Here is a 24,412-nt window from a genome sequence, read left to right on the forward strand (position 1 = left end):
GGTTGCAGAGCTTAAGCAAGTCTGGTCTCTAATGGGTAATTGCATCTTCCAGAGAGTCATAATTAAAAGTTAATGCAGTGCAGTGAGGGTCTTCTCCTCCTATCTTCCAGTCCATACAGGCAGTCATTGCTATTCGGCTCACTCGTCTCCACACATTAGGAGGAGCAATCCCCATTCGCACATAAATCTCTCCTGGCCTCTTGAACCACGCAGGGATTTTTTTGCACATGTCTTAGCAGTCGATCACGTGGACATCATCAAGCCATACGAGCTCTGTTTGATCATAAGGGATTGTCATGAGGTCATTGTAAATCATAGGGGTGGTTGTTTAAATGTTAAAGTATGCAGGAACCCCTTCAGTATGGGTGCTGAACCGTGCTGGGACTGTTGATGATGTCTGGGTCAAGGCTAGAAATGGCAAGTTTTCCTTCCATATAATAGAAACGGGTGGTTGAGCCGGAGTCCTTTCATAGAACAGAAAACAGGTTTATCCTCTTGCGCTTAGTCGTCCCCCCCCCAATCTTTTCTTCTTTTCTCACTCTCATCACTAGGTTATATGCATGCATTAGCTTAGATTGTGGCAGCTGAGAATATTCTTCATTAAATATGGAATATCCAAAGGATAATGAAAAGGCTAAATTTATCTTGTGGGTCATTAACCTGTCCTCCAAGTTTAGCCTTTACTAAAGCCTGTCTGCCCCACACAGAGACTGATATAAAAATGTGAATATATGTAAGGTTTTATGTATTCCGCTTTAGTTCCTTGCCCTATATCCTCTCATTGTGATTTACTATAACATCAACATAATTGTAAAGAACTTGATTAAAAATGCTTCTGATTGGAAGCCATCCCCGTTCCCTTTCACATTAACTTATGTTTCCTCATCGGCAGCTCCCTTCTGTCTCTGTGGCCATAAAGCGAAAGTGCTAGCCTTGCCTTGAGCTGAAATCACTCATGGTAATAGCACGGCTGAATCATCATATCCAATAGACAGCAAATTCATCAAGCCAACCAACTCCAGACTCTTAGTCTAAGCTGGCCAAAGAAAGAAAAAAAAAATAGCCACACTATAAGCTTTACATCTTTTATCCAAGGAGAAAAGTGCAAGGTCTCAAAGGGTCCTCTCCCACTGTTTGTGACACGTTTGGATTCATGCCCAGAGATAAGAGGTGAGATAGGAGTGTGACATAATATAGGGATAAGAGCAGTGGTGTAAAAAAATGTACTGCACACTTTAAAGCTGCACCACCTTTTAGTTATGGGTCCTGCGGATTGTTTTTGTAGCATCAGGCCAGAGGCTGTATTTAAAGGATGACTCTGGATTTCACAGCAGGTTGATAAGTCACCCAGCTATGTCAGAGAGGGATGGCTTCCTTCCCTAACACCTGGCCCAGGTTTACGCACTCAGAGTAAATGTCAGTGGCGTGGTCGGTAAATGATGACTCTATAAGACTGTCCCAAGCATGCGTCTCAATCTCTTGTCAGTCCACCTCCTTCAGTTTGGAGGAAAGTTTACTCCCTTCGTCTTTTTCTGCCTGTCTGTCGGGAATGATACAAGGCCTGCTTGTTTCATTGGTTTTAATCTCTTCGGGGGAGATGGAATCAGCGTGGCAGCTTGTGTCGAGTGAGATGGCACTGACTGGCAGATTTCACTCTGATAACAACAACCCGCTATCTTTTTTCCTCCTTTTTCTCCTCCCTCACATCCTATTCCACACAAGTGTGTCCTTCCTTTCCTTTGTTTTTACTTCTATTTTTCTTTAGCTGTATCCTACTTCCTCTCTTTTATCTATCTGTTTGTCTTTGACCACATTCTCCCTTCTCTCTAATGTATTTTTGGGAATAAGCACCTAGGGATTCTGTGATTCTGGACATTCTGAAGAACAACATCAAAAGTGGCTAGTTTCTCATATTTTTATCTTCATTGCTTTGGAAGAGTAATTTTGTAACTTTTATTTTTGTAACCTCTCATCCTCTCATACCTTCTTTACTTGCTAATATCTCAAGACATCCTCCCTCCCTCCCTGCTTTCCCCACTCTGTCCCCAGGGCATTGAGCTGTTAATTGCCTTTTCCATGTGGAAGTCTCTCACTTCCTCCAGCTTTGTTAAGGCTCTCCAGAGAACTGCCGTGTCTGGCTGTTGGAATCAAGGGATAAGAATCAGGGAGTACACTGGAGAACAAGTGCATGAGTTTGAATAGTGCAATAGAACAACCCCTTTTATCAGTCTTTCACTGGCCATGAACAAAGGTCACTGAGACTATTTTGTGGAGAACTCTATTGTAAATAGTTTATTCTGATAGGCTAGACCATGTACCAATTGGTTGCCCATGAAAAGATTGCATTTTTCCCTAGAGTCCTGATGAAGTTTGAGTCATTTAAAAATGTCTTCTTTTCTTTTCTTCTTTAAATAAGTTTTGCTTTGTTTTTTTATATCTTCATAGAAATAGGCTTAAGTTGAACTATAAAATATATACCTTGGATGCAGTCTTAGTTTAGCATGCACAATGCTTCATTAATTGTCTCTAAAATATAGTGTAATAAAGAGTTGTTTGAAATGATATTCATTTGGCACATGGGGAAAACTAAAGTGTTACGCAAAGTAAAATTTTGACTTGATACAAATTTAAGATTAACAACCATGGTGTTAAAATTCATACAGTCGTAAAAAAAGAGAAAAACAATACAACATAATTCAGCCAATAAACCAATAACATATAAAACACAACTTATAGAAAATCAAAGATTTACTAAATAGCCGTTACTAGTCATGATGTGATTGTTTGGTGTGATATTAAGATGAAAATAATGTTGTAGTCCCCTGGGAGGCCTGTCTGTCCCTTACAGCATTCTGCTGTGTGTTTTTATATGCTGGTATCCTTTTACTACATTGGCAGTGTGTTTGGGATTATAGCCATCCCGAAAGATGAAGCGGTTACCAATCAGATTCTTTCCAGATGGTATTACATAGATCAAAATCTGACTGTACTTTTTTGCATTCATCAATTTCATTTCATCAACCCCACCCGCCCAAAAAAACCCTGTACCACTGGCTAAAACACTGGCCCAAATCATGACAGAGTGTTATACAGATGGCCGTAGACACTCACAGTTGCACTACTCTCCTGACTTCTTATGTATATGTTGATGATTATTTGAACCAAAGTTTCACATTTATATTCATCACTCCTTAAAGAACTGTTTCAGTCCAGTTCTTGTATAATTTGTCATACCTCAGCCTTTTCTTCCCGTTTTCATTCCTTACAAATTGCTGCTTGAAAGCCAGTCAGACAATTTCTAATGAGGTTTCTGATAAACAGTAGATGGATCATGTGAAGGGCTAGATGCATCTCTCTGGTCCCGTGCCAGGTCTTTGCTGTATGTCTTCCCATTTTAAGGATATTTTTAGTCCTGCCACTTCTTCTTTTATCCTCCATTTGTCCATTTTATTCTAATTTTTTTAAGGGCCCACTATGCAGGGATATGCCAAGTTTCCAGCTAATAGCTCTTTGGAAATCACCTTGATGGTGAAAATGTAATTTTACACCTGTCAATCCGTACTATTTTTGCCAGTTTTTTGTAACTTCAACTGAATGAATAATTGATAGGCCAGCAATAAGTGATTCAAGAGTGAAAATGAGTGAAAAACCTTGAAGACATTCAGCAGCCATTCAGAACTTTTGCACTTAACAAAAACTGATGAGTTAAAGTCTGGCTCCTTGGAAACAAAATATCAAGAAATGAGAGGCGGCTAAGGAATTTTGCATAATACTTTACAACATATTAAAAATATAGATATGATAATATCATAAACGGTCCATCAAAAACCGGTTAGGGTTATAAACTCTCTTTCCAGTTTACCTCTTCAGTCTCTTCTATTTCAGTAACAGCCTTGCACTAAGTAGGACTACACTACAGCCTCAGCTTATCAGCGCATTTCATGCCTGACTAAAGTAAAGTGACTACCACTGTTGCATGTTTTCTGTCTCTGCAGCTTCTCTGTCACACATCGCCTGAGTCATTTAAAGCTAGTCTGTTAAACTGCACTAACATCTGCATGGTTGCTGGCTTGATCGAGTCGCTACAGTTTGGTGCTCTTAAATTCAAACTTTGTATACATACTGGCCCCTGCTTTCATCAGCGGCATTTGTTTGTAGTGATTTAGGCAAGTAATTTATCAAAATGTTTGCCCTATTATCATTATTGTGAGTTGTTTTGGCCACAATAACCATGAAGTGAAAAATCTATCGTGGCGGCGCTACTCTGAACCTAATTAACTTGTTTCAAACTCTAATAATGGATGTTCAATAACACAACTTCCACAAAAGCCTGTGGCCCTCCATGCCCCATGGTTCTGAGATCCCAGTGCTCAACTAAACTGCTTTGCGGACAGAGTGCTGTGAGAATCCAGCTTGTGATTATGTGGCTGTTGTCTGTGATCACTCTCAGCTGGCAGGCACCACGTGGGCTCAATATTTGCTGTGGACCCAGCTCCTACCACAAATCCTTCCCTCACCAGTATCACATGACTTGGATGCATGCTGTTTTATCCATTGTACCCTTTGAAGTATATCCATGTCAACTGTTAGAGAAAAATATTTAACTTTGCAGTGAGTTTATTGCAGCAGGCTTCAGTGCATCATGCACTATCAGCCACATATTGCTCAAGAGGATTTCTAGAGTATGCGAGTGTGATAGGTTTTTGCACTCCATGTCCAAATGCGAGGATTTACGTTTTTCTGCTTCAAATGAAAATGTTTAAGGTTTAATGTGTATTTCAATCAGTTTTTTTCCCCCATGTGTCAGTGGTTATCATCGTAGACCACACCTTGTCAGACCCGTGAAAGCTGTCAGAAGCCTTTTTTTGAAAGCTGCAGGAGTTGGAGCAACAGCAAACAGAAACACACAAAACCCCTCTGGTGTCAGTCTGCCAATCTGTATGCCATAAAGACCTCCTCCCCACCTCCAGTATGACAGTGCTATTCAGAAATTACCACCCCCATGGTGCAAAGGACAGACAAGGGCAGCAACCAGAGCATACAGTACCACAAGTGGAGCCAGTAACTCCTCACAAAAATGTCAAAATGTCACTCAGAAAGCTAACGACCTAGCATGTATTTAGTGATGTGACCAGCGAATTTTAAATGCAGTTTTTCACTGTCTTCTATGAATCATTCGGTTATTTAAATAGTAAAACTATGTGCAAAAATTCAGAAACCCAGGAGTCATTTAAGGTGAACCTGTAGCTGCAAGGAAGTATAGAGTGTAGAGAGTATAAAGCTAGTCTTATGCCATTTGAAACAATACATTTTATTTTTAGAGGAGGTATTACTATCATCTCTAAACCAAACCATAAAACTCTGGAGTTGATCTCAGTGCATCAACATTGACAGAGAGTGGGGTTTAATGATGATCAAGTAACACTAGGCACTAATTCTAGACTTTGCTAAACAATCAAATTGAGATTAAATTAAAAGTGAAAGCTTATAGCCAGCATCAGCATCATCAAATCAACCCATACCCCCGACTGTTATCTGTAAGGGTGCCTATAGCAACAAACTACACTGCATAGGACTAATAAGAATTACCAGTTCCTGCACTGTCAGTCTGTATACCAAAAATATATATACTTGCTGTCTCTGTCGTGTGTACTCACTAGTCAGATCAAAGCTGCCAAATAGAGTAATTTGTTACAAAAAACCCTATATAGCTAAATATTATTAGAGGTGAACAAAGACATTATTTTAGCCATTTTTATGTGAAGTAACCCTTTAATTAGTTGGTGTATCCTGTACATTCTTACCTGGCTAGATATTGTCCAGAAGAGGGCTGTTCATGTCGGTTTGGTTTGTCATAGCAATTTACCATGTTCTGAGTGAGTGCCAAATCTGGCCTCACCATGGTTGCTGCAGTGACCGCCCGGCCAATCAGCTGCAAAGCATCCCGTATATAGAAGCTTATTGGCTTGCGGCCGACCTCCCCATAGGCTAACAGTCCAAGAGGACCTCCTAAAGTGTGCAGCGAATCTGGAGACAAGGGATATCCCATGATCCACTGCAGTGCTGGTAGTGATGGTGCGAGGCGCTGAGCAGCCCGAAGGACGGAGGATAGACACTCGGGGTCGGATCCCAGGAGGAGAACAGACGAAACAGGTGAGGGGGAGCGCAGGAAACGGGTGGAGATGATCTTCAAAGCCTCTTCTTCCATCTGCTCCTCCCTTCTCTCCTCACTGCTCCCCCCTCTTCTATCTCTGCTCCCTGTGATGCGAGTCAGGTTGATTATGTCCCACAAATGCCAGGTTGAACCACTGTACTTCTGAAGGTGGGTCAGTAAGCCATCACCGCCTTCGTCCCAGCCTGGGCAGATTACAGCTGCTCCTCCCCAGCTGTCCCCCCGACTTCCTCTATCCCTATCCCCACCATCTCCCCCCTGCAAAACTGCAAGGAGCAAACTTCCCAGGGTTGATGGAGGCACACGGGCTGACATCTGCAGGTGAAATCGGTTCTGTGACAGAGGATAGGAGTAAATAAGAAGAGTTGAAAGAACCAAAAGAAAAAAGTAGATCAGTGAAAGAGTTAGGAGAAAAAATACAAAAATATAAAAACAGAACAAATAACAAAAAGAGAAAGAAGATAAGAGAGGAAATAAAAAGCAAGATCAGACCAGAGATTAATAGATATCACCAAAACTAAACACCTCTGGGCTGAATAACATAAAATCACATTAAACGTAGCTTTTGTATGCACCAGAGCTCTGCAAAACAATTCCTGATGCGGCAGTAATTTACAGCAACACAGATCAGAAACAATCAGTCACATTTGTTCATTATCTCTCACTCTGAATGAGAAGAGTCGCACTGATACAAACAAGGAGTCAATGATTCGCATCTAATCTGCAACATCACAGTTGGCTTGGCAAGACAACAGTAGCATCCACAGTTCATCCAGAAGCCCACATTTCCAAACCCCACTGAAAACACTAGCTTGTTTCATACTGTTCCAAAATGGATAACACTGTTGTCCTTGAATGCAGCTCACAGATGGACCTTCCCCTTCCTTCCTTTGGGGTTTCTATCCATTTTTCATCCTATCAGTGCTCCAGGCAAGGTTGAGGGGGGAGACTGCTTTTATATAAAGAGCTCAAAGTTTAGCTTAACATGACCTGAAGTTTGCTTTGAATGGCTCCACCCAAATGAATAGAAGAACATCCTCTGGCACAAATGCATACACATTTTCAGGATCTTTGTAACATATATCCAGAAAGACGTCTGTGCACTATAAAATAAAACACACACAGAAGTTACCTAATTGAATCTGTATACTATTAATCTACGAGCTTATGTCCAGAAACACTTGTGGAAAGCACACACATGCCTGTATATCTGAAGATAAGCTATCTGAACACAGATATAACCCACACTGAGACACATTTATTCAAGTGGAAATATCCCACCCAGGAGTACAGAGTAAACAGCGCAACCCTCTGCTGAAAGTCCTTGAGTCTCTTAAGAGAGTCAGAGAAAAAATATTTGAAGTCTGGAGAGACATGGATGAATTAATGCCGTATGTTTGTCTTCCCGGAAAGGCCCAGGTGTGTGCAAGGGGACAACTGAAGATAGGTCTTCTCGTTTGAACTCCGCAGGGGAGCTAGAAATGTGGGGGTATCTGGTAAGTGGGGGTTGTTGGCGAGATGGAAATGGATGACAGAGACTAATAGAGATGGGAAGGTAGTGCCTACAGGTGCAAGTTTTATTCAGTGTATTTCTGATAGGAATAAAACTAATATTATGCATATACAGAAAATGTGACGATAGAAGATCAACAGAGCGCCTCAAGGCAGCTGGAGGAATTAGTATGTAAATCTATATCTGCTCTCATCCTAAATTCCTCTGAGTACGATCTATCTAAGCTAGCGCTTAAATATTAATATTCGACTAAATGTATGGTTATGTTATGATTCCTGTCCTGAAAAAATTGTCAGAGGCTACAAAAATCGGAACAGACTGAGTCTGCATAATGGAGAAAAAGCTGTAAATTATGTTCCTTGTCTACATAGCTTGTTAGAAAACGAGAGACGAATTGTTGCTGCATTTATCACTGTCAGATTAATTGTGATAATGTTCATCTGCGGGATATCTCACTGCTGCGTCAGCTGTTTTGTACCAGCATTATTTTTTTTTCCTAGCACAATCATAGATAGCTTGTTTGACTTTTAAAGAGATTCTTTTACAATTTCAATTACATTTAAGGCATTTAGCCTGCGCTCACGATCAATTTACAGGGAGCACGACAGCAGAACTACTTCAAGGGTGAGGACGTGAGAATAATAGCAAAAGCTCAGCAAGGCGTTAAAGAAGTTGTGTTTGTAGTTGCTGGTGTTAGAAGAGAAAGCAAATTAGAGAACTCGGAAGAGGCAGACATGGGGGCCGTGATGTGATTCTGGAGAGATAAGGCGATATGAGCCATTTCGAGAGGACGTGAGTTCCAGCCCATAAGATAAGGAAGCACTCTGCTGTTTTGGCTTGAGAGGGAAGACTTCTGAAAATGTTTTGTAGGAAGTCGAATGTGTGATCCACACAAGTGGACCCAGTGAGAAAGTTCTTAAAAAAAAGAAAAGAAAAAGCACATCAGTAAGGCTTATTCTGGTTATTAATATAATCCTTTCTTGTCTGCATTTGAATGTTTCATCACAATTGTGGTATTAGAGTAAAAGAGACATGTTTTTGATGTGCGTATTGGTGCAAAGGTGATGTAATGTAACATGAAACAACATCAGAAAAGAAGGATCACCAACAAACAGACACCTTCAGCTTTGTATGCTGAAAATACTCTAGCCTGATATAACACCATTTTATCTCACCAACTCCTTTTCTACTTTTGCAATAAGATCAAGAAATTCTTCTGTAATGCAGTTTTGCTATAGCCAATCCCGAGGAGAGATCTCTCCCTGAGCCTGTGTTCAAGGGTCAGGGGTAGCAATGACTCGCTGGAGAACACACAGAGACACACTGCTCTTAGTGATAATTGTGGAGAGAACTAAAATTTTAAAAGTGTGGTTACACTTCACTGGAGTAGATAACAATGCTCATTTCCACGGGCTTTTGCAAATTGGCAAAAAATGAGATAAAAATAAACATGGGCAGCACTAAACACATCTAAACAGAGCGTGGTAGCTACTAAACTTTGGCTTTTAGGTAAGGAAAAAATCCAGTGTTGTAAACGAAACAGTTGCACTGGATTTCCAATGCAGGAATGAGAGCATCATTGTGAAGCAGAATGTAGCACATTTTTCTAACCTCAATTATCTTGTTTTCAGAAATTTTGGAAGCCAAAACCTTAATTAAAAATAAAATGTAATTGCGATTGCCAGCCTTAAGGACTCAAACAAACAAAATTCTTCGAAAACAACTCTTAGTAAGGTAGGTTGGCAAGGCACTGCACTGGCCAAGCAAATACATCAAACACACCTTGCTGCGTAATTCAAACTTTTGAATCTCATATCTTTCCTGCTTATGTCACAGTGTTGCAGTGTAAGATAAAATGATTCAATGACCTGGCTGCTGATGCCAACTCATAGTAAGCTTCTAACAGCTTACTGCCAGTCAGCCTTTTATTCATCATTATGCTTTTCTATTAAACACACATGCACACTGTGTTCTTTTTTGGATTATAAAAAGGAGGCATTTGCCACTCATTCTCAAAAAAAAAAAAAGCTGAAAAGCTCTTCAAAACCCTATATATAGCATTTTTAAGTATTGCAATGTATCCAGAACAATGAAAGCTCTGCCAGTCAGCCATCGCTCCAGCTTAATCCAGCGTGTCTTCAAAATAAGCTGGAAACATCAGTGTTTATCCCAGTGACACACCAGATTTAATGTATGCATATGTATATGGTTGCATTCTGGCTTGTGAATACTTACAACAGTCTTCACTTCGAGCTGTCTGCATGAATCTGTGTTGTTTTTGACATCCCGGTGTTCTTGCCTCGGGTTGAGTCTGATTTTATTATTTTACGTACCAGACTTTGAATTTAGCGGACCTGAGGACACCTGAGTCATTATCTAGAGGAATACATGTGGCATATTTGCTACGATGTCAAGATTAAAAGTGGCTGTGCTGTCTGGAACTAGGAAGTTTAACGTGTGTTGGCAGGCTTCTTCTGAAACACAGATTCACTTCTGTGCTATTTTGTGGAATTTGCTTTGGAGTGCAGGGACCAGCTACAGACAAACAGTCCTGATCTTGCTAGCTGTAGTTCTGAGCCCCTCTGTGCGACTCAGGTCCAGACCCAGGTTTATCTTTTTGTAAAGTACACAGGACTTTTTCAGGCTGAGTTAGAACTGTAATGGATTCGCTAAGCAGCGCTAGATTTTCACCTGTAAGGACCTCCAGTGTGTGTATGCGTGTGTGCTTTTGTGCGTATGCTCTTATCTTTTTCTATTCTCAGGTAAAAGCTCTATCCACAAGCATGAGGTTAGAAAGACTCAGAACTAAGGATGCAAGATAAGCAAAGCTAAAAGAGTGTCAGCATTATTCCAATGAAATATAAAATCCATAGCCCCTTTCACACATCTGCAAATTAGGATCCTTGAACTAAACCTTTGCTTCTACTTAACAGTTCCAGTGTGCTGTTAGCCAATGATTTTCAGGTCTTCAAACAAACTGCAAACCTAACACTCCCAGGCAGCAGAGAGGCGCAGTAGGCAAAAACAAGCAGACACAGATACAGTGCAAACACACCAAGGTGTGAGCATAAACCCAAAAGGATCTTTGGGCAATGTGGAGTAAGCAAACCGACAGGAGTGCGTTGAATCAGAACAGGAGGTAGCAGCTCTCAGTTAGTTAGCTCATTCCTTATTTAGGTCTCCATAAGAAAAGCTGGGAGACTCAAAGGCGTGCACTCAGTTGTAGACTTTCGAGAGCCAAAAATGGGGGAGGAAAAAAGATTTCCCTGAACAAAAAAAGAAATAAAAAAATAAGCACAGAAAAAACAGCAGCACCTGCAGTTTCAAAGCTTATTAAAAGTAAGTTGGAAGGAAAAGCAAAGGGGTGGGACATGGGAGCAAGTGCATTTTCTGTGTTTGTATTTGAGAATTTGGTTTGTTGAAGGAGGCAAAAAGGCCCAAGCTGAAGCACTTAAAAACCAGATGTCTCTGCTTGGCCTTCCGTCACTGCTTCAGGCAACGGATCACTTTACCTTGCTGCAGCTTGATTTATTGCAAAAGCACACTCTAGCTCTAGTTGGGTTTAACATTGCGGTCATGACTCATTTGCATTGCGCTAAGCAGTGGTGGATAGAGTGAGGCCCTGCTTGGAGTTGTCCTCGCTGCTACATCCAGCTGCATGGACCTCTGCCTGAGCCTCTGAATGGCTGCTTAGCTTTTTCCTCTGTCCAGGAACAAAGCTCATGGTCAGGGCAGCACTCCAGACAACAACACTTCACTGAACACATTAATATTTTACCCCGACTGTCACCAGGCGAGTTGCCTGTACGTAGGGAGGATGGAATGAGAGATAGGATGAGAGACAGAGGAAGAGAAATTCGGATGTAGATGGGAATATATGTTTGAGATGAAAGCGGGAAGAGAAATTGATATGTGGTTTAATATCCGTGTTTGTGAAAGGAGGTAAAAGGCGATAGTTTGCATCTGAATGTGTCTGCAACACAAAGGAACACGAGAGATAGTGATGGTAGAGTGCATGCGTGTCTTGAGGAAGACAGAGAAATATTTTCTCTGCAGGATGCCAGCCTTACATTTCAAACACCTGAGATGAAAACTGAGGATTGAAAGCTGAATGTCAGACTAAAATGTCAGCAAATGCAGGTTTACACGCACACATAAAATAATCTAAATCCAACTTAAGCGGAGCGATTTAACCCTCAGTGCACAACTGGCGAATGAAAACATGGGCACTGAACATCATACACTTGCATTAACGCATACACAATGAATAAAAAAGCTGTTGAATTTGTGCAATTTTTTACCCTCACAGTCCAAATAACACCCATGACTGAATAAGGCTAGTCAAAGCTGTTTGCATAAAGCAACACTGACAGCCGCACTTTTTAGTTGACCAGACAGTGGCTAACTGGGCTGTTTGCTTTGCTGTTGAGTAATTGTATGCAAATGGCATTGTTTAATTTTCTTCTAATTTCCTTACGTCTCCTGGCGGTAAGTGTAATATGGGTGACTTTAATCTTACTCAGCCATGCTGCCGGGGACTGGAGCTAAGCTTGGTGTTGGAAAGAAGCTGGCACTGCTACACAAACATATGCAGCTGAGGCAAAAGTGGCAATGTGCGCACACCTAACTGCAATACACACGCAGGCGAGCAAATTACATTTACGTGCTCACACATGCATGAAAGCATGGCACACACTCACACATGCACGCAAAACACGACTGTGAAGCAATCAGCCACTTAACACAGCAAATGACTATGGTTATCTAAGCATAACAGCCTGTTGGCTCAGAGAAACAGTGATAAGCAGTAAGATACACACTATTAGGCTCCACCACGGGACTGGCCACAGACTAAAGGATGGCTAAATCTTGTTTCACAGTTAACTGTTGATGGAGACAGTGCCATGTCTTTCTGATTGTCACCACTGAATTATATATGCAAAACCCTGACTCCATCCAATTCCACCCACCATCTTCAATACGGTGATCGAGCGGAAAAGTATACAAGAGACTGTGGCCCTTGGGGGAGCAGGATGAAACAGCAGGCATAAAGTGTAAAGCACACTTTGAATTAGGTTTGATTAGAGGGAAATGGTTGCTCATTGCTTGGGCAGCTCGTAGCTATGACGATTTGAAGACCGCTGGAGGTATGAGCGTGTTGAGCCCATTAAACATAAGGGCCTTGTTAGTTTCCTTGGTGGTGTGGCGTGTTAGGAGAATTGGGGGCTGTACTGCAACATCATAAAAATACCACTGTAGTCCTGAGCGATTGTAGGAAAAGCCATAAAATCCTTGACAGGCCATGTCTTCTCTTTATCTCCAGGCTCTCGGTTTATGGGAATCGTTCTGCGTGGGGGAGAGAGAGAACTGAAATAAAAGGGGTTTCGTTCATTGTGCATGTTGGTGGCAAACCAACTGTAGCAGCGTGGAAGTGTTTGTGTGAGTTAAAACGTGTATACGTGTACAGGTATGCTAACTATTTGTCTGGGTGTGAGGGTGTCTGCAAGAGTATTTGCATGATGAATGTGAATGTCTATAATTTACAAACCATTTGATGGAATATTGTTCTCAGCGTGGTTTCAATTTAATTTGAATGATCAAGACACAGAGCACATCAGCGTTTTGTTTTTTCTCCATTCCCTGAAGCCTTGCGAGCTACTGTAGAACAGAAAGGACCAGGAGGATACAACGCACACACAAGCACATTATGACACACAAATCCAGACAGACTGATCACATACTCAAACCAGCCAAGTGCTTTGGGCTTTACTCATGAAGAAGTTTTTGCTACATGATTCCACAGTTTAATCAAATGGCGATCCAGGGGGAATAGCTAAAAAGCAAGCACATATCAAAGCATGCAAATTCTTCTGTGATAGTCGTGTTGAGTAAATTAAGTAATCCAGTGCAGAGTGTTCACTTTCATTATCAGTTGACTTCTGTTTTAATGAGCCTCCACGGGTTTGCGAATGTCCTGATGTCATCAATAATAATCAGATAGAGGAAACAGCAGGGGGGGGACTAAATGTGCTGTTCTGGACTGGTTAGTCAGGTCTCTAGTCAGCCAATGTTAGTGCTGAGTGCACTTCTAGCATTGGTGAAGGCTGTCATCTCAGCACGCTGCATCTGCGCCTCTTTTGTCAGGAGATCCTTTGATCCCCTCAGTTGCAGAGTTACAAGCCCACAGCAGAAATATGCTGAATGGATTCATGTATCATCCTCCCCCCTACAAACAGCCTCTGGCCCCCTCACTATTTATGATCATAATAGCTGCCGTTATTTATTAAAGAGAGCGATTGTTGTCCTTGCTCTATAGACAATGTTGTTTTCTCTACCAGAGAGAATAATATTTGTCCTTTTGGTGCGGCCCTGTGTGTGATATGAGGCAGCGTAGTGAATGCGATGGTGATTGATTCCCGTGTTGAACAGTGGAGAGAGGTACAGAGGAAGGCTAATCTGAGTTATGATTGCTACTGTAATCGCATTTTTCCCCCTGCCTCATCCATCTGCCCTACAGTAGCGGATACATGCTGTATTCTGATTACGCCGCACATCTGTCAATAACCAAAAGGAAGGAGCGGCAGCGTGCGCCTGCTCTTTCATGAACACCTTTCACTGGCTTCCCATCACCATGATTTCCAAGATCATGACTCTCTCACTTCTTGCTGTCCAGTTTTATCTTCCTCGCTCACTGATTTGCTAACCTGCCGGAGGTGGCGTCAAGCATTTGGAGTAATCATGCCATCACGTTGGGGGTAAACTAAGCTGTTTTAGATGCAGTGGCGCAGGGCAGAAAATAGCCTCTCGCTTGGCTGTAATTTGACCAGCAGGCAGCTGGACTTGTGAGATGGGAACATTATTTAGTTACCAGGAGTATGATACTAACAGTTTCCCAAGTACAGATGCAGAATGGCGCGATGTCATTAACAGTCAGCCCACGGGGAACAGAGCTGCAAACAGCAAAAACTTCAGGAGGGACGCATTCATTCACAATACCCCAGCGATGAAAGCACACCATGCCAGTAATGAGATGTCTAGAGCTTTGAGCACGGGGTGCGTGCCTGACTATGTGTGATATTTCTTAGTCTTAGAGCATGTGTGCATTTTCGTTTGGGTGAATGTGCATGCTCAAGAATGTGTGAAAGAACAAATTCCTGATGGAAAAGATCCCTTTGCTCCAGTCAGCTTGAATATTTAAACTCTGGCCAGGCTTCCTAGGAGTGAAATAATACACCTAGAGAGATGGAAGTCATTTAGACGCAATGTGTTTGTGGGAAAGTATGAGGTGAGTAAAGGTATGTGTGCGTGTTTTTAAGTGGGTATGTGTGGGTTTCAGGATGGATGGGCTTGTGGTGAGTAAATGACCTGCCTTGATTCAGCCTATCAGCTGAGCTCTCCACCCAGGCTCCCTGATATCCCCTTTCATCCATCTCTATAAGAGAGAGATGACGGAGAGATGGAGAGGCAGTGGCAGACAGAGTGTGGGGGTGAATATGCACAGAAGAGAGTGAAAGATTTCAAGTGCAAGAGCAAGCATAAAGGGGCTAATTAGAGAAGAGGGAAAAATTTGGGAGCAAGTGTGACAAAGGCAGAAGTGAACAAAAAGACTATTAGCCTCAAGTATAAATCTTGAGTAATATGTATGACAAATGGCACCCTGCTCGCACCAGAAGTGCCTCTCTAATATGACTCTGAGTTCCAGTCGATTAAGGGATCATTTGGGGTGAGTTGATTTGGGGCGCATACGGGTACTGTGCAAAAGTCTTGAGCCACATTTCTTTATATTTTGCCAGGAAAATGGCAAATAGCTGCAGTGATTCAGTGAATGATTCGCAAACACAAATGGAGATATACTAAGGCAAAAACAGAGTTTGCAAAATTCTAGCAAGCTTGAAAGTCAGTATTTGGCATGACCTCCTGCATTCTTTGGCAAAGCCTGAACTCTCTTAGGCAGGCTTTCTAATAATTTCTTTAAGTAGTCTTTAGGAATATTTCCCCAGGATTCTTGAGGGACATTATAAAAGTCTTAGTTGGATCCCTCATTGCTTCATTAACGTTGAGGTCCAGGCCCTGGGGAGGCCAATCCATGACTAATAGTGTTCCATTGTGTGTTTTTCTATCCAGGTATGTTTTTTCTTTTCACAAACACACAGTGTTTGTGATCATTGTCATACTCATAATTGAAACCACTAGGAGTCAGATGCCTTCCAGAAGGTCTTGCATTTTCAATTCAAATATGATGGTACATTTCTGCATTTATAATTCCATCAACTTTGACAAGATCCCAAACACCAATGGGTGAAAAGCAACCCCAAACCATGACAGAGCCTGTGTTTAACAGATGGCTGTAGACACTCACGCTCTCTTCTAGCCAAAAATTTCAAATTACGATGTATCACTCCATTAGACCTGTTGACACTCATTTCGCTTTCCTTAAGAATTACTTCTTGAGAGCCACCCTTCCATTCAGACCATTTCTGATCAGAAATGGTCTGAATAGCTTCTTACAGTAGATGGATCAACTGACAGGCCAGATGCATCTCTCATGTCCTGTGTTAGGTCTCTTCTGGATTTTTTTTCCTGATTCTTGATGACATGACTTTCAGATGCTGAACATACTTCTTTTGTCCTCCACTTGCCAAGTTTACTCAAATGTTTTTAAGGATACACTGCCCAGAATCACCTTGTTGGTACAGAAAAAGACTTCATGCCTGTCAGATGTGTTATCATCAGTGTTGGGTAAGTTACTTTAAATTAGTAACTTAGTTACATTACTAGTTACTTCTATCAAAAGTAACTGAGTTACTTCAAGTTACTCGTTACTTTCAAAGTAACTAGTTACTAGGGAAAGTAACTTTGGTTTTACCCAGAATTCTCTTGTTAATGTGTTGCTTCCCTAACTGGATACCCAGCAAGATTGCCAGTCTTCTAGCTTGCTTACATGTTAGCACTATCCTGCCACAAGTGCACTGTGCCACCTACCAACAGAAAGGAAAAAAATAATGTGCATATTTCCCACGCCTGGACCGTCGTCGACTGCTGCCATGATTCTAGCCTACGTCACAGCGTCACGCGCGCTTTTTACATCCAACACAAAAACTGCAGTCGTGGTGCTTTCGATTGTACTCAGAACTCGGAAATTCTGCCTTCCGAGTAGGGAGATGTAGGTAACACCAGACTGCAGATGAGCCGCATACAGGGCTGGACTGGGACAAAAAATTGGCCCGGGCATTTTGACTGACCGGCCCACCGTTATAGAAAAAACCATAAAGCCTTTGAATGAAAACAAATGCTGTTGTGACAGTGATGCACACTGTCTTGTTGGTATATATGTATCAATCTATCAACCGTTTGTTGTAAGATTCAGATAATTATTTGTTGAAAGTAGACATTTTAAATGAGAATAAGAAATAAAAGTATTTCTTTGTGCCCCCCTCTCCCTGTTAATGCCCCCCCTGGCAAAACTTTGCTAGATCCGCCCCTGCACAGTTACCAGCTGTCAGCTACATAAAAAAGGATCCTGGGGTTATTTGTCTCTCAGAAACAGTTCATAACTTCCCTTCAACTCATTCATGTCACCTAAAAGGTAAACCTGTTCCTCCATCACCTGTTCAGCTGTGATGAGTCAGTAAGGACATCTCTTGGTTTCATCTTGCTGTTTCCCTCTCACCACATATCCAAACCATATCATGACCAGCAGCATTTACAGCTTAAATAAAGTCTAACAACAGCTGATCAAGCTTAAACGTGCTGCTGTTGTTTAGCGCGACATCCGCTGGTTTCCTCTTTCTGGCGCAAAGTGGGCGATAAACAAACAAGAGAGACGATCAGCTGATCATTGATCAGTTTCATGATTGAAGCAGCAGCAGGAGAGGGAGGGGAGAGAATGAGAGAAGAAGAAACAGCTGTGCAGCATAAAGACACAGAAGGACTCCAGCTTTGTGTCTTTTTCCATTCTAGCTGAAGTCTGGGACAAACTGTGTTCCTTTTGGCCTCAATACGAAACGCGTAATATTTTCTCTGAATACGGGACGATTCCGTTTTTACGGGACGGTTGGCAACTCTACTAACCTTATGAATAAAATAAAGTTCACTATCAGTAACATCATAGCACCCACCCAGCTGTATAGAAACTCCGTCATGCTAGCTAGTACGCAGTACGAGTTATTATAACTGACTGTAAAAAGTCAGCACAATGAAAATAAACTCCACCTAAACTTGGTTTATATCTGACCCAGATAGACTGCAGGTCATAACTTCTTACCTGAAGTTCAGTTCACACTTGGACCAAAGGCCGCCTCCTCCTTTCCCTCATCCACCTGCTGGTCTCCACCACTTGCTAAAGTTACACTCTAAAAAGTAATCCAGAGGCTTAGTAAATATCACTATAAATATAAGTTAGATGAGCCTGATAAAATCTATGACTATTCTTTTAGTAATTATTTGAGTTTGATAAGTTGAAATAAATGTCTAAAATGTTAACGTATGTGTTTGTGTTAAATTAAGGTATTTATTTACATTTATCTCAGACAAAAAATTCAGCATGTGGTTCACCGAATACCTTCTTTGCATGTACTTAATATTTTTGTTTAAAATTGAATCAAAATATTTGAGAAATAGGTATTTATAGTCATCAGTATCTTGTACTAAAATCATTAATTATTCAAATCAATATTATCTATTGTCAGCAACTACAGCTGAAAAGTGTAAGTAAAACACAATAATGGATTGCATTTATATAGCACTTTTCGGGACCCCCTCAAAGCGCTTTTCAATACCACTATCCATTCACACACTGGTGGATGCAAGCTACAGTTGTAGCCAAAGCTGCCCTGGGGCAGACTGACAGAGGCGAGGCTGCCATATCGTGCCATCGGCCCCTCTGGCCACCACCAGTAGGCGGTAGGTGAAGTGTCCTGCCCAAGGACACAACGACCGAGACTGTCCGAGCCGGGGCTCGAACCGGCAACCTTCCGATTACAAGACAAACACACAACTCTTGAGCCACGATCGCTCCGTCAATTACACGTCAATTACTCTACGATAACTTAGAGTAATTGACTACCATGAGCCTTTTTCATTGTTTTGTTCATTATGTTTTTTACATACTCTGAGCTTTTGTGTTTGCTCTCCTGGTTTGCCATTTATCCTTCAAGTATGTAAGGCTTTGAGCTAAAAGGGAAAAGGCTCTTGTCTTTTTAGTGCTTGTTTATTTCGAGTTATTGCCATGTTTATGAAAATTAAATTTTTGTTTGGAAAAATGTTTAAAATGTGGTCATTTTTCATACATGTATTATGAAACACACAACTACATATTAGTTTGTCTGTTTTTTTAGACTTAGACTACCAGTGAAATATAATAACATTCCTATTTGAATGTTAAGGGGCCGATCGTGGCTCAAGAGTTGGCAGTTCGTGGTTGCCGGTTCGAGCCCGGCGCCGACAGTCTCGGTTGCGTACTGATTGCCTACTGCCTACTGTAGGCAACCAGAGGGCCCGGTCAGAGGGCCCGGTGGCACCAGTGTCCGGCAGCCTCGCCTCTGTCAGTGCGCCCCAGGGCAGCTGTGGCTGCAATGTAGCTGCCATCACCAACGTGTGTGTTGACTGAATGATGCACACACATTCAGGATGACTGAATGTAGTGTAAAGCGCTTTGGGGTCCATAGGGACTAAGTAAAGCGCTATACAAATACAGACCATTTACCATATTTAATATTAAGTACAATTTTGATTACATTCAGTTTACAATATTAAGAAAATGGTGCAAATGCACTGTTTATAAGGTTGGGGAAACCTGCAGTCTGCTGAGACTGAAGAAGTCACTTGGATGAGTGACGAAACGTTTCTCCCACTGAAAATGCTACATTGAGATGAACTGAATCAACCGTTTAGGAGACACAACATTAGTTCAACCCTTGAGTTATTGCGTTTTTAATTCTTGATTAAATGGTAAAATGGTAAATGGCCTGTATTTATATAGCGCTTTACTAGTTCCTAAGGACCCCAAAGCGCTTTACATATCCAGTCATCCACCCATTCACACACTGGTGATGGCAAACTACATTGTAGCCACAGCCACCCTGGGGTGCACTGACAGAGGCGAGGCTGCCGGACACTGGCGCCACCAGGCCCTCTGACCACCACCAGTAGGCAACGGGTGAAGTAAATGGCCTGCATTTGTACAGCCTGCATTTGTACAGCGCTTTTCTAGTCCTTAAGGACCCCAAAGCACTTCACACTACATTCAGTCATTCACACACACATTCACACACTGGCGATAGCAGCTACATTGTAGCCACAGCTGCCCTGGGGCGCACTGACAGAGGCGAGGCTGCCGGACACTGGCGCCACCGGGCCCTCTGACCACCACCAGTAGGCAAACATGGGGTTAGTACAAGTGTCTTGCCCAAGGACACAACGACCGAGACTGTCCAAGCCGGGGCTTGAACCAGCAACCTTCCGATTACGAGGCAAACTCGTAATCGGATTGATTGATTCATACATTCGTTTTAATGAGTCTAACAAACAAGCCAACAAACAAAACCAATCTTCTGGTTGGATACAATGACCAGACTGACAGTAAGTGGGGAAAAAAGAGTCAATGTCCAAAGTAAAGCTTTCAGAAATCTGAAGAACTATTGCTCAAGACTACTTTAAAAATATCAAGGGGTATGGCTCAAGACATTTGCACAACACTAAATGAGTATGCTGTTTGACCTCACACCACCACTTGTGCTACATGTTCAGACGCAGTATCAATTTCAGAGGTAGCGAGAGCAGAATGAGCAAAGGAGAATAGGCTATTTGGAAAAAGAAAACAAAGAGGACACCTCTATACTATAATAATTTTACCATAAACATGAGTCACCTGAATGCCTTTGCTTAGAAAATTGTTTTGTTTACTAAATGAATACAAAGTAATTTAGAAAGAAATGCATCCGGTGCTGAAATGTCCTTGCTTATCCAAACCAATCTTCTGGTCCTTGTACCTGACCCACCAACCTACCCGCGGAGGTACGACTTCGAGAGTTGTGATTTGTTCTGAGTGTCAACTTTATTTTTAAGTTGGAGACAATGACTCAGAGAAAGTAATTTTAAAACACATAAGCTCTATATTAGAAAACTGTGGACAAGGGCGGCGATGCGTATAAAAATTCAAAGAGTATGGTTGCCCTGATAACACAGAGAAGGAAGCTCAAAAGCAAAATTGCAGATTATTACAGGTTTTTCCTATCGGTTCTGTCAGTTATACAATGCTCTCCTAAGTGAGGTCTGAGATTGGGGAGCACAGAAACCCATTTACAAAGTCTGATGAAGGAAAGACAATCAGACAGACACAGAGGTGACAAACTGACAGTTTAACTAAACGTATCTAAGACCCTGTTGTCTGGTAAAACTTAAATTAAGCAGGCTTAAAATGACATTAATGATCTTTCATTGTATAATAAGCCCACAACTAAATATCACATTGAAAAGTTTAATTCAGTAAGTTAGTCTAAAAAATGGGAAGTATGGGTAACAATTTGTGTAAAAATGTGTTTTTTCTTAGACATAAATTTGGCCAGTCCAACAGCTGAACATTTGAACAAGTGGGATCAACCCAGCTTGTATTAAACTGGCATTTCCTTTGAAATCAGAGCTCTCCTTTACCGGCTTTCCTATCCTGCCACATGGGCAGACATAAGGCACATAGCCACATAAATGTTGTGCATCTGTGCCTGTCATTAGCTCAGCCTGCCAATAAACTGTGAGTAAACTGTGCTAATGTTGTTCTAATGAATAACTTTCGAGAGGGGATTACTTGCAGTGCCTGCTATAGCGCTAATTCAAGATAGATGTTGACATTTTTCTACAGCTACAATTGCGATATCTATATTTAAGCCCTTATTTATCCAGGGATAATTTGCAGAGCATGCTGAGACTGCAGGTTCCTTTACAGCAAAGCACAGCTGACACACATTCATACACAGAGAGCTGCACAGCCCAACCGCATCACAAGGGTCAAGAAGTGTGCATTCACTTTCCAGTCTAAAATACTGTGGGATTCCAACCAGTGACCTTGACCACCAGCTGCTTGTGGCACTAACAGCTGTGTTATAATTATATATCCTTTACACTATGGTTTTCATCAGAGAGCAAACCAGAAAAGATAAACTACAGCACTGCAGCTGTCAAATGCAGATTTCAAACTACAGCATTTGTCTCTACAGTATTTTTGTCATGTTAGTCTTTCCTTTGGGTAATTGCAAGCAGTCATATTTTTAAAGGTTCCTTGATTACTCATTCAAACACAGGAAGGAATGCAGATTACTCCTCTTGGTTTCAAGGTCAAATCTCTGTAGGAAAAAAGTAAACCCGCATATACGGTGCTTTTGTAAAATGTGTGATGTTGTAAAGAAACTAGCATTTTATTTATGAGCCTAGAGCCCCAGTGACTACAGATTAACGCTACACAATTAATCGAATTTTAATCTTGATTAAATAAATGTGACTGAGTGATACTAAAAATGCATGCTTCACCAGTAGAATGCAAAGCAAAAGCAAATCAAGCAAGATGGAACAGCAGGCATAAAGCGTAAAGCACACTTTGAATTAGATTTGATTAGAGGGAATTGGTTGCTCATTGCCTGGGCTGCTTGTAGCTATGACGATGATGATGCAGCTTGAAGTTTCCTGGGCTAAACTCAATGAGTAATCCTATGTTAAAAGATATACAACAAAATTTTAATGTAAGAAGGTGAAGAACATCTCCCTCAAAGCAGGTCACCATCTGCTGCTTGGGACAAGTGATGTTAACCAGAAACAAACCATATGCAAAGAGTGCTGTCGAGGTGTGTCTGCACTGCAAAGCAACACAACTTATTAAATCCCTCGAGAATACACCATACACTACAGTATAATTAATGCATGAGGGCCAAGACAAACAATGCAACGCTTGCTAACGTGAATCATTCAACGTCAACTCAGACATCCATAAAAGTGAGCCTGTACAGCATGTCAGGATATTCATGCAGCTCACAAAGGCTTACTGAAATCTCCAATGCAATCCCATTCCATTTGGGCAAAGACATGCGTCCTCTGAAGACGGTGAATAACGCAGACAAATTTCACGACAAAGGATATGGTTTCCCTTCGATTAGTTGTTTTTTCTTTTTTTTCTTTTCTTTTTTTTAACAAAAAAAGCAAAGTTTAAAAAACAAACAAACAAAAAAACCCAAACAAAAAAACAAAGAACAAAAAACAAAAGACAAAAACCAACTACCACAACAACAACAGAGAAAAAAACAAACAAAAAAACCCCCAAACAAACACAATAAGCAGTCTGAGACATGTAAACGGAAAACTAATACAGTATATATAATTCGGTCTACCACTCCTTTACACATTTGTCCTGACAAACTCAACCCACCATTGGAGTGGGGCTGCCCCTCTCCCTATGGTTTTCTTCAGATCATCAGGTAAGTAATCCAATAGCGGGTGCCATATATCCAAAAAAAATATCATTGCCACTTAATTTTGCACTCAGTCTTTCCATTGGTAAAACTCTAAAGATTTCTTTATACCACTGAGTTATTGTTGGTGGTTTTTCATTAATCCAATTGAAAAGAATACATTTTCTTTTTTCTTTTTTCTGTTTTCTTTTTTCTTTTTTCTTTTTTGTTTTTTTGTTTTTGTTTTGAAGAATACATTTTCTTGCCAAAAACAATAATTTACATAGTAGCATATATTTGAATCTCTGAAATATTACACTTTTCATTCCCGGTGTAAAGTGCCAATTATTTCTAAAAGGTGTTAGATAACTCAGTATAGGATTACTTTCAGTGTATTTATTCATATCACGCCATGTTTTTAAGTAAGTATCAATCATTACTTTGTTATGTTTTTTAATATATTTACTTACTAGTTCGCTTAGGAGATTAAATGGCGAACATGTCCAGGCTTCAAGGGGATTCTCTGTCTCTTTTAGATATGCGTGGATCCATTCATGTATAACTCTACTATGACATAACCAGTTATACAGCAAAATGTTAGGAAAGGCAAGACCCCCTTTATCTTTGGGCAGCTGTAACGTTTTCATACTTAATCTGAGTTTCTTACCCCTCCAAATAAACCTTGACAGATCTTTTTCAATTTCTTTTACAATTTAGTTCTTTTTTCAAAGTAGCAAAACCTTCTCTGTATGCAAAACATTGCATGGGAAATGGAGAGGGATCTCACACCTCTCCAGTAATTTGCTACATGTTTATGTCACAACCATCATGCAGGTGCAATGAATGGAGTGAAAGATTTTATATTTTGCTTTTAGCAGATGCGTTCAGGCCAGGTGAACAAACACCCTTATTTGTTTGCAAAGATTAATTTATAGAGTGGCAGCTCAATCTATAGGTGAAAGCAGTGGTCTGTTGATTTAATGTTGTGCAAAATTTTGGTGCATTTTTATTAAAATGTATATTTTATTTTGATGGAAAGATTTCTACAGATGTAAAAGCAGGTTTTTGTTTACATGCCCGCTAGCTTAGAGACTTATTCATCATGAAGAAAACAAGACATAACAGAACATCTTCAACCGGTTTTTTCACTCGCTAACGAGGGAAGTTTTTGGTCAAGAACCAGCTCTTGGAGCTCACGCTCCTAACCTGTCTCATGCCCAAAATCCTTCCAAGAGCAGCTTCCCTCGCAGCTATTTATTAACAAACTGTCACAATACACATTACAATACAAGCACC

At 41.1% G+C, this 24,412-nt stretch overlaps 1 protein-coding gene across 1 annotated transcript in view; it reads right to left on the bottom strand.

The window, feature by feature from the left end:
* Positions 1–24,412, bottom strand: part of LOC102209659 (glutamate receptor ionotropic, NMDA 3B-like) — an 84,058-nt gene that overhangs the window by 30,257 nt on the left and 29,389 nt on the right. The window contains exon 2 of the mRNA XM_005736774.1: positions 5,805–6,505. Coding sequence (XP_005736831.1) covers positions 5,805–6,505 — 701 coding nt within the window. The remainder of the gene's footprint in view (positions 1–5,804; positions 6,506–24,412) is intronic.

The sequence above is a fragment of the Pundamilia nyererei genome, unplaced genomic scaffold, assembly GCF_000239375.1.
Source record: "Pundamilia nyererei isolate P.nyererei 1_Seehausen unplaced genomic scaffold, PunNye1.0 scaffold00070, whole genome shotgun sequence".
Taxonomy (NCBI): domain Eukaryota; kingdom Metazoa; phylum Chordata; class Actinopteri; order Cichliformes; family Cichlidae; genus Pundamilia; species Pundamilia nyererei.